General features: G+C 35.9%; 1 protein-coding gene across 1 annotated transcript; it reads right to left on the reverse strand.

The window, feature by feature from the left end:
* Window positions 1-377: 377 nt before the first annotated feature.
* Window positions 378-9867, reverse strand: LOC109031147 (26S proteasome regulatory subunit Rpt3). Its single transcript, XM_019042497.2, has 8 exons — window positions 9723-9867; window positions 9436-9522; window positions 7360-7546; window positions 6740-6886; window positions 5980-6183; window positions 4258-4502; window positions 2800-3024; window positions 378-710 (listed from the first exon to the last, which is right to left on the reverse strand). The coding sequence occupies exons 1-8, from the start codon at window positions 9747-9749 to the stop codon at window positions 597-599; spliced, it is 1236 nt and encodes a 411-aa protein (XP_018898042.1). The 5' UTR covers window positions 9750-9867; the 3' UTR covers window positions 378-596.
* Between the last annotated feature and the right edge of the window lie 1537 nt (window positions 9868-11404).

Here is an 11404-nt window from a genome sequence, read left to right on the forward strand (position 1 = left end):
CAAAATAGGTACTCAAATTTATTTCAGACTTATTATTTCACTCTCCTCTTGAAATAAGTATCATTTGTACACAAATTCATGGACACACATACTTGATATTGTTATATTTATTCCATGCGTTATCTATACTGCAAGAAAAAGGTCTGATCCAAGAGAAAACGCAGTATTGCATGTTCAAAAATTGAAGGAATTCTTCTGGTCCCCCCAAAACGATCAAAATATTGAAGACGCTTTTGTGGCCTTTAGTGTGGCATGTTTTATGTGCCTAAAAATTACTCTTCATAAGAATTCAGCAAATATCATTTTTTTGAATGATGCATAAGCCATGTTGTAATAAATTTATATAGTAGGATTGGTTCAGAAAATGGAGACTTGACTTTAAGAGAGAGATAAGGATGTGCATTTTGAAATTATAGTTTTTATCAAAAATACAAGAAATAGTACAAACAGTATTTTTTCTTAAAACACAATATGAGGAAGAATTAAAAAACTGAAAGCTATGAACATTAATCCTACAAAATTAGGAGAAAAAGAACAAATTGGGTCAGTAGGGGAGCAATAATTTACAAAACAGGCTTAAAGTAAAGATCAGTAACTTATTTATAGAATTCATGCTCTGATTCATCCTTCTTGATATTATTCTTGTAACCTTTCTCGAAATCTTTAGGTAGAACGATGTATCTGTTTTCTCTCACAGCATGCATACCAGCCTGTAAACATAGAAATTTTACATTAGGAAAAAAAAATTGAGAAAAGGAAACTTAAGGGGGGTACTTCGGTCTGAAACTGGCCCAATTTTTTTTTTTTTTTCTAGTTTTTCCGTTTTTTCACTGATTTTATAAAGGAGAGTACTGAGGATGATGACGTATCCACCATGTAATTATCATGATCCCAAAAACTCGAAAAAATTCGATAAAAGTGATGATCCCTTGCAGAATGATGCACTTGCACCCTGCACTTTTTCACTTACATTTACTGATATCGCTCTCCTGAAAGATCGGTTATCCGCATGTTTTTTCATCTATTGACAACCATTTCTCAGGCCCTAATTGAGCTGAAGACCTGCGGTTTTTTTTTTAAAAATGACCAGAAATGTATGCTCTATTACCCGACAGAGCCGAAATTTTTATTCTCCTCATTAATAATTTATTATTTTAACAAACACCGAAAAAAATTGGAAAAAATTCATGTTTTTAAAAAAAATACTTTTAGTCACAAATTGATGTATCCGGCTCTGTTAGATAATAAAAGGAGCATTTCTTGGTACTTTAAAACAAATCGCAGGTCTCTAGCTCACTCTCAGTCCGAGAAATGGTTGCCACAAGATGCCTCTTCAAAATCACTTAACCGTCTATCAAGAGGCAGGGTATGCAACAGGCTTGACGAAAATTTGGGGAAAACTTAGTTTTATATGTACCTACCCATAGCAAAAGTTTCAAGTCGATAGGACTTGAAGGGAAAAAAAGTTTTCTAGACCGGAGTACCCCCTAAAATAAAATACAATAATAGACACAGCTTCATAGGATTAAGGGAAATAAAAAAAATGAAAATTGAAGAAACCGAGAAAATCGACCATTTCCGAGGGTCAGTATGAAGCAGAAACATTTTCCTCTAACAAAGAAAATATAACTCTAAGAGCGCATAAGTGCTGAGAATGCTTGCTAAAAAAAATCTCTTCTAAAGGGGATCGCTTCTCAATAAGTCTGTAAAACAAATATTTTACCTGAATACGCGGGAAGCCAAGCTCAGAGACTTAAAACTTTCCATTGTTGTGTTGGCAATGGTGGAAGATTTTACTTTCAGGGCTCCAACATTCAACTATGAGACTTACTGGATGGATGTTGAACAATATGTTGGGTATTTTGTTCCGCAAACATACAGCGGTTTGGCAAACTTGTTTGGCTCATTATGTTACCCGAAGCCAATCATCTATCTAGTAGGTGTGATAACTGTTGCTCTCTTACAATTGTCCAAGAGGGAATGTTGAATTCCCGAAAGTAAAACTTTCAACCTGTCGCCAAGAGGCCAGTGGTGAGTCTCTTGTCTCTGGCCAAGTCAGAGACCAAAAAATGAAATTGTTCTAACCACAGAATAGCTCATTAAAATGAAATTATGTCAAATGAGATGAAAAACTACAGTTTTTGGTCAAACTGCCTCACACGTTGATGAAATTTAATGCTCTTTCCTATCACGGAATTAAGTAAAAGAATAATGACAAAAATGTGTACCATCCCTCAGTCAACAATAATTGGTAATCTTTTAGGTTCATATAGACTGACAAAAGTTATTCGCCTTTCTTACAAAACGTCCCACAAGGGGAAATCATAAAGCTGCTGTTGTGGATCGAGCATCTTTTTTTTTCACAGATTCTATGAAAAAATTTGTTTCTCTTCCCTGAAAACGTCATAAGAGCAGCAGAGTAAATTCCCACAAGTTGCGTTTCAAGAGGCCGAATATGCTTTTGGGCAGGTGGCTCCACTTCGGCAGCCTCTCAAACTGTTCCAGCACGATCCAGCTTCAATTAGCACTTAAAGCCTAACTGCCATAGGCAGTCAGGTGCTTTCATTGAATATTTTTGATATATTCAACTTAAACAGAGCATAAAAAGACTACTGAAGTTCTATGGTGTGCTTTTCTTTGATTTTTCAAAGCTTCCTCAGAGATAAATTCCTTTTCAGAAAATTCGGTTTGAACTAAATTTCTTTAGGTAAGTGAGAAAATTAAACTCACAAACTAATAGAACGATTTCCTTCCTGACGCATAGTGAGAAAAGCAATAAGAAAGCTGATGGACTCTTACCTCTTGGCAAATGGCATTGATATCAGCTCCTGAAATTTTATCCGACCTGGCTACATAATCTTCTAGATCAACTTCATCGCTCAAGTTCATTTTTGCTGTGATTGTGGAGAAAACAAGTCGCTTTTGCCTACGATCAGGGAGTGGAAATTCGATCTTACGATCTAATCTACCAGGACGCAATAAAGCAGGATCTAATGTGTCAGCTCGATTGGTTGCCATGATGACCTGTAAAATTCAGTAGAAAAGGTTCAGAAGGAAAAAAAAAAAAAACATGTAGATGCACCTTACGGTTGAAAGCAGAATGACTTTTGAGCAGTTTTATCTCAGTGTTGGAGCCATCAACAGGCAAGAGACCTTAGTTCACAAGATTTCAATGTTTAGTCACTGATACTAGAGCACAGAAGAACGTTTTAAAAAAATTTTGGGCAAGAGAACAACTGACTTGTCAAACTGAACCAGAACCATAGTGGTTGGTAGTTCAAACAACATAGTCTCCGGCAAAAACTCTCTTAAAATTCTGCTCTTACATGTGCAGAGTACAAAATTCACAGATAACAAAACAAGTTTGAGCCTTTAATATGCACAAAAATGGGCTAAAATGCAGTTTCACATTCTCTATTGGCACTAAAATGAATAAACTGAATGACACATATATTTTATAGAATATTAAAAAGGGTTTTCAAGTTTTCAATTAGGTGTGACCTAGAAACGGATTTATCCTATTTAAATCAAAAAAAACTTTTCACCTAAAATTTTTTCCTCTTATCATTTAAATCTTCCTTCTTGACTAGTTTTTCCTTTTTTATGTCCTGAGGCCTCTGCCTCCTATGGCCCCTTTACCATTGGATACTTCCATATTTATTATACGCCATCTGCCATTAGATACAAAATACCTACTCACAATTATTTTCATGGTATATGTCTTCCTCTTTTTTGAAAAATGTATTTAGATATATTAGGGTCTATCCTCCTATCCATCATATAAATAGGATGTACCTAGGAAGGAATATTTGGGTTTTGCTTAGGGCTGTGCGAACATGGTTCTTTTGATGTTGAATCAAATCGAATATTTAGAAAGAGTTTCGAATTCAATTTGTATATTTTTAGTTTTTACCTATTTTTGACCTTTTTGTTTAAGATTCGAAATTTTGTCAATGTGGTCGAATAATTCAATTATTTGAGGTTTCTAAGTTTAAGTTCGAATCAAAAAACGGAAAAATTATTCAAACTCCAATATTCAAGATTTCCAAGTATTTGCACAGCCCTAGTTTTGCTGCATAATGAAGCAAAACAAAACAAAAAATTCCCCTCTCAAAAGTTATGACTCAAAATTTAAAATTAAGCCTGTTTGCAAAGGATTTACAGGCATTGTTCCTATTGCAATGTTTCAATTTTAGGTTTAGGTAGATTTAAGAGGAAAAATTGTAAAATGTGGCGGAGAGGAAGAGTTTTACGTACCTTTACATTAGTTGCCTGATCAAATCCATCCATTTGATTCAACAATTCTAGTAAAATACGCTGGACTTCTCTGTCAGCACCAGTTTGAGCATCAAATCGCTTGGTTGCAATAGCATCAATCTCATCAATGAAGATAATTGCTGGAGCATTCTCCTTTGCTAGACGAAAGACATCTCGTACCATCCTGGGACCTTCTCCTAGATACTTTTGCACAAATTCTGAACCTACTACTCTAATAAATGCAGCTGTAAAATAAAAGAGAATCATAAAAAACTCATGAGACGGACGAAAAAATTGGCTTAGAGCATGATATTTTACGGAGATTTTTTTTTTCTTAGACAATATAGGGCATCCACAGACTCCAGAAAAAATATTTACTCAATTTTAAACGACAGGCATTAGACACAGGCATAGTTCTAATGGTTCATTTTAGAATCCTCAGTGTTCTTATTAAAAGTTGTACTTTTCTGAAATATTTGTTTCTATTGTTTTGGAAACTCAAAAGGAGAATCAGAAATAGAAAAATTTAACAAATAGAAACATTCTCCTTGCAAGATTTTCAGAAAATCTCTTTTTCTCATTGAAGACTATTAAGTACAACGACAGATACTGAATGGACAACAATGAATTATCAGATAAGGTTCCAATCACTAAAATGCAAAACATACACACACTAGTCCGAGGCATACTCTCTTTTCCTATCTGATGTGTCATAGCCTATGTAGCTAGTCATTCTCCAGGATGCAGAGTCAAGTCCTGGATGATGGCCATCTACCTGGTCCGAAACATGTATGATAGGAAAGGGTCTCAGACTACTGAGTATATATCTTATACTTTAATGAAGTACTTCCACTATTAAGGAAAAGTGCTTTGGGAAATCTCTTGTATGACTATATGTAATCTGTATTACTTGACTAGACATTCATAAGATGGTTGCTTTGGCAGGATTTGCTGTCATCTATTTTTTTTTTTTTTTACCACTTCAAATAGCCCATGAGGGCTAATCCTTGCGCTTTAGCCCCTTCCCCCTCCTTACCTACAACCAGTCCCAGGCAACCATTGTTTGAGACGATCAAACTCGGGTCGCCTGGCCGGGAATCGAACTCGGGACCTCCCGATCATAGAGCTAGCGCTACAACCACTACACCATAGGAGGCCGTATTAATACCATGAAATCACAGAGAAACATGTTGCACAAGTTTTGTTCTGTACAGCAAATAAATTTTGGTTGTTCTTGGGTAAAAACTGAGAAAATCAATAAAGAAATAAGATAAAAGAAAATAAGTGACAATGTAGATGATTTAAGTTGCCTGATTTACTGAATAATTTCAGAGGATTTTTTAGTACCCTCTTAAAGCAACGCCAAACAAAGCAAAGGCAAATGCTAATGCAATGCTCAAGGCAATGCTTAAGTGCAAATATAGCCCAAGAACTGGCATGATGTCAAGCAGCGGCACTTGGAAAGTCTCTAATTCTCAGTTATACTCATTTTCAAATTAAAGCTACAAATCACCCAGCAGTTTACACTAGAACCACAAAATATGTTTCTGTGAAGGAGTAGTGAGCTTATAACATGTGGACAGATAGATTTATAATATTTTTGTCTGGTACTCACTGTCAGTCACTAGCACATGATACTTTCTCTAAATTAAGTATGCTATCAGACACCAGTGCCTAAAAGTCTAGCCAATAAGATAAAGATATTGATAGTTAGTTAAGTACCTGTTGTGTGATGCGCAACAGCTTTAGCTAACATAGTTTTCCCACAGCCAGGTGGTCCATACATGAGAACACCACGAGGTGGATCGATACCAATTTGTTTGTAAAGTTCAAAGTGAGTGAGAGGCAGCTCTACAGCCTCACGAATTTCTTGCTTTTGCATATCCATGCCTCCGATATCAGCATACTGAACATCTGGTTTCTCATCTAAAAGTAAAAAAGAAGAAATCAGATATGAGAAAACGAATCACCCACTGAAAGGGACAAGAAAAACATACTGAAGGAAAATAAGAAGGTAAGAACTTTTTTCCCTGCAACTACTTCAAGAAAAGGTACATAATTCCAAAATTGGCAAGTGATTGATGAATGATATGAGAGATGTTATGTTATACAACATGTAAATAAGATACAAGTATCAATTAATTTTTTTTTTTACTATTAAAGAGACAAATTTTCATGCTGCGATTGAAAAATCTTTGAATTGAGCAGATAGTGGAGTTTTAAAACAACATGAAAAATAAAAGAGGAAAATGAATTTCCAGATACCTACATACACACGCCTATATTCATGAGCTATATGAGTCATTTGATATGGATGCATTTTGAATGACTGAGATTTGAATGAATGCACTTAATTTAGACGAGTATGACCTTTAGACTTTTAACAGAAATGGGACAATGAAAAATTTAAGAATGTTTTTTGTTCTTATCAAAAAAATTAACACCAATAGTAAAAATTAGGGGAAACAAACACATTACTTACTTGCTTGAAGCATAGATATAGAAGAGTCAGCCTCTGGGGGTAGGATATCAACTAAAGCATTACTGTGCTTGTGAAGCGCTACACTGGCAGAGGGTTTTAGCAGCTCACGATCGATTGTTGATAAAATACGAACATAGTAATTTGAACCTGAAAGGAAAATAAGAATTCTAAATTTTTGAATTGATAATAATTATTAATTAGAGGACATTGATGGAACTTGCTCTGCAAAATTTTCATGAACCAGATTTAGCCTCGTTCAGAGTACCTTCTATGTTTCGTGCTAATTTCCTGGGTAAAGTCAAAATTTTACTTAAGTATATAAGTATATTTTGAATGAGGACAAAAAGACAAAAAATCTGTGCCTCCATAAAAAAAAAAACTAGACGTTTTTCTTAGTTAAAGTCCTTTCATGAACCACAATGGTTTGCCGTGAGGATTCGTGAATTGGAATGAAACCTTACTAATGTCTACACTATCTATACATTCAGCTGTTCAACAAAAATAATAAGCTAGTGTAACAATAGATGTTTCGCTGTAAAAACATGTGGACTTTGAATTTTTAATATCTTTCTAAAAATTTCTTTTGGTTACTGAGAGAACTTAAAAAATGAGAGACTCACCTGTTGTACTTCCTACAATACCGGTGTTCTGATCAACCGCCTCTAAGAATTGGCCAATAACCAAGGGAACACTTTGTATCCTCTTGACTTCTTCTTTGGCATGTAAATATTCCTTCTTCAAATTCCTTTGCTCATCTTTAATATATTCTTCCTGGACAGCCAGAAATTCCAACTGCCTTTGAAGTTTCTGAAAGAAATCAGGAAAATTACTTATCGTTTCTGAGTTAAACAATGGTGATAATGATGGATAGTGAGCTAGACACATTATGGTATGGGGTTTGATAAATTAGACACTGAACTAGCACTTCAGACAAAAATACAGACAAGTTAAAATAATTTTAATATACGACACGTAAATGCTGCGTATAGAGAAGAGAAAAAAAAATGTAAAAAGGTAAGTAGGTTTAACGAACTGCAAACAGGAGAAATAGAAAGATATGTCAGGATACTTGCACAGTTACAAGTCAAGGTATGTATTTCTGAAATGTTACCATCAGTATGTTTAAAGTCAACGACAAGTTCAACCCAATTCTTCATGGTTCAAATGTAGGTAAGTACTAATATTTTTCAAACAAACTGAGCTGGTCAGAGCTGATCAACCCTTAAACAACAGATTACCACTCTCCCTGACTCCACCTTCCATCCCAAATTTTAATGATGCCGACTAAGAACAGATGGTAAAAGCTATTTTTATTTGATACACTTTCGTTCTCTGGTACATCAATTACTAACATATCATTGGTTCTGGGAAGTATGTTCTGACCAACGAGTAGGATGGTTTGAAATACATGCAAGCAACCATAGCTGATCTGGATGAATTTCAAAATTCCGTCAGTACAGCAAAATAATCATGGCTGGATACAGTAAAAATTTTATTTAGGTAACCAAGAAACAGAACCAAAAAGAGAGTATTTTACAATCAAGCCTGAAGAAATCACAGTATTCAAAAATATTTTTGACTGTCTTTCCTGTATTAAAAGAGCGTATTTCCGTTGATGATCGGTCGAACCAAAATGGATGGATCAAGCAGTTTCGTATTTTGTTTTAACACGATCATAATTTTTCCCAACGTCACCAGACAGATAGACGGTGGAATCCTTGGAAACGTTAGAGCCAAAAAAACTTATAATCCTGCAAAAAGTAGGGTTAACCCTTACCACTTATCAATTAAATTCACCTAACCTCTCCCCCAGATCATATTTAAAATGGCAGTTTGGAGGGCCGACAACACCGAAAACACAAGGGAGGTTAGGCGCAATTTAGCGCAAAACAGCGCGATGATGCAGTTATTGACAGCTGTGGACGTAGTTCTCCAATCATCCGATAGATCGCTGCAGACAGAGACAGAGAAGGCGAACTACGTTCGACACATGAGCTTACGCGAGGTGAGCAGGTTTGTCGGATCAGGTCCGACACATGATCGGAATGGGAAAACAAAAATGTCTGACCTTGTCTGACACATGAGTGGTAAGGGTTGAGAAATGACCTGATGAAGATCAGCATTAATTTCGAAAGTCTGTTTACAAACCCAATTACAACAGCAACAATTATGATCTCGCCATCATTGTCACGGCATTTTGACTTGACCAATCATCAATGATAATACGCTTAAAGGCAAAGACAGTGCATTTCGTATCCTTGGCATATAGGAGTGATAAGAACAATAAGTAAGAATCATCGGTCAACAATTGCCTGACACAAATGAGTATGGATAATTCATATCCTCAAGGTACAACTTGATTTTCTTCCGTAAGTTCTGTAACGGCACTCTATGAAAGAGTCTCCATTTTCCTGGTGTACCTCCAATTAGGTGTAGTCTAAGCTCAGAGTGAATATTTTACCCAACTGGCCTGTGTTAGGTATTGAGTCCAAATGGCAGGTTGCAAAGCAGCACTCTTGTGTTGCAAAGCCTTGGCGTATAAATTAATGATTCATAAATAGAAAACATGCGGCAATACAGTGGAGGGACATCTCAATACTAAAAATGAATTAGATAAATGGTCCTGAAGCACAAAATAATACTTTAAAGTTCCCTCATCATGATGGCCGTGACAGTGACGGATCATATGAACATACCTTGTACTTTCTGTATAGGTCAAGACTATCATTTTCTTCAACTCCTGCAGAGGCTGTGAACAAGTTCTTAGGGTCTGAGAAATCCTCCTGAGAACAAATGAGAAGCATATTAATAAAACAAGAAAAGAAATTGTAAAGGATAGCAATTTTGAGGTTATGTTGTCTTTTCAGAACAATTGATAACACACACAAGATGCTTTAGGTTCACAAGAAGGCAGGCAGTGTGAGTTTTAAAATTTACGGAAAAGGCAATAATACTGCGGGTGAATAAAAGAATTAAAACTTACAATTGTTCTATCTAAAACTTCTTCCATTGTGCAGGACGATTAGTTGACACTTTTTGAAGAAAGCTAGCGATGTTGATGTTGATAAAATAACCCATAGATCGCAGCACTAATCTCGAGCGAGGTTAAAAGCCCGCCAATATTTGAAATGACGCGCTATTATTTGAAATGACGGACTTTTTTCAAGGGTGCGCATTGTGGGTTAGGATCAAAAATTAGGTTTGAAAAGTGTACTTTTCAAACCTAAGTGTTTAAAAAAACCTAAGTGTTTAAAAATTTGTACTTTTTCGTTAAATCACCACAATTAACACTTAAAAACGCACGCAAGTGTGATTCTTCAAACCCAACGTATAAAGCGAACCCTTGAAAAAAGTCCATTTCAAAAATTGGTGCGTCATTTCTATCAGTGGCGGGCATTTAAGCCCGTTTGGGATTAGTGCTGCGATCTATGGGTTGTTTTGGTAGATCTTCTTTCCACCCCCACCCTACAATGGGAGAAGTTTTAGATTATAGAGCGATCGCCAATTTTAATTTTTCGTTCACCCTCAGCCTTAGTGTTTTTCTCGTAGATTTGTGAAGCTAACACAAGATTGAGTGATTTGCATGTGCCTTTCCGGTAATTTTTCTTTAATTTAGCTGTAGAGATGAAACTTTGGTGGTGCTTCTATGTCAACTAGGCTAAGATCTTTTGCGGCCCTACCCGCTACCCCAAAAATAAAGGTTGAGGGACGACCTCCCCCCCCCCCCCAAAAAAAAAAAAAAAAAATAGTGGTCTTGAAGAAAAGCAAAATGCGACAAAAATGTACCAAAAACTGTTGGCAAGGGGTGAGTTCCTTCAACGTATGGACTTAAAATCACGAAAAATCATATTCTTGGCTGATTCTAATTTCGAAATATCGCAATTCAAAATTTTCATAGTAAATGCAAGTTTTCTACTGATTTTGATCCGCTATTTTATTTATTTGTCAATTGAATCGGTGTTGATCGATTCACGTTTTTATTTTTCGTTCGATTCATTTTGATTAAGCACTCAACCTCTCGTTGCATACAGACTACCTATCAAACTCTTTTTTTTTTTTTTTAATTGAACAATTTACCTTCTGCTGCGTCTGAGGCAATTGTTGTTACGAATATGTTGTGCGTGCGGATTTCAGTTCATTACACTTGACTCTGTGAGAGCGTTCTGTGTGTGAAAGCAATTCGCCTTCAGCCTTCAGCTGCGTCTGAAGCAATTGTTGTTGCTTCTGTTGTTCTACAACAGGGTGCTCTACTTTCGCACACATTGAACACCTTCAGAGAGTCAAGTATGTAATGAGCTGAGATCGGCAAGCACAGCATATTCTTAACAACAATTGCTGCTGACAAGGCGAATTGAAAACATCCGTACGTAATACACGTTGAAAAACATTTTAGCTCTTTAGTTAATATTGTTACCAATAGAGAGTTGTATTTTGTGGTCTTATTATGGAGGATTCCCGAAAAACTTTTCAACGTAAACTATGTTTAAATGCAAAATAAAATATATCGCGCTACAAATTTTCAGTCTAGGCGAGAGGTATATAAACTAGACCCTCTGAAGGCGTTAATGTGCGAAAGTAGAGCACCTTGTTGGAGAACAACAGAAGTGAGATTGAATAAATCGTTCGATCCCTACTTCGTTCGTTCTCGGACAAATTGCGCTACTT

This window comes from Bemisia tabaci, chromosome 3 (genome assembly GCF_918797505.1).
Source record: "Bemisia tabaci chromosome 3, PGI_BMITA_v3".
Taxonomy (NCBI): domain Eukaryota; kingdom Metazoa; phylum Arthropoda; class Insecta; order Hemiptera; family Aleyrodidae; genus Bemisia; species Bemisia tabaci.

What these genes read in the sequence shown, in the direction of transcription:
- LOC109031147 (XM_019042497.2), bottom strand. Translation starts at nt 9,749, where the DNA reads ATGGAAGAAGTTTTAGATAGAACAATT. An exon ending in ACCTATACAGAAAGTACAAG is followed by an intron (nt 7,547 to 9,435) that starts GTATGTTCATAT and finishes GATTTCTTTCAG; the next exon opens with AAACTTCAAAGGCAGTTGGA. An exon ending in TATATCTATGCTTCAAGCAA is followed by an intron (nt 6,184 to 6,739) that starts GTAAGTAATGTG and finishes TTTTACTTTTAG; the next exon opens with ATGAGAAACCAGATGTTCAG.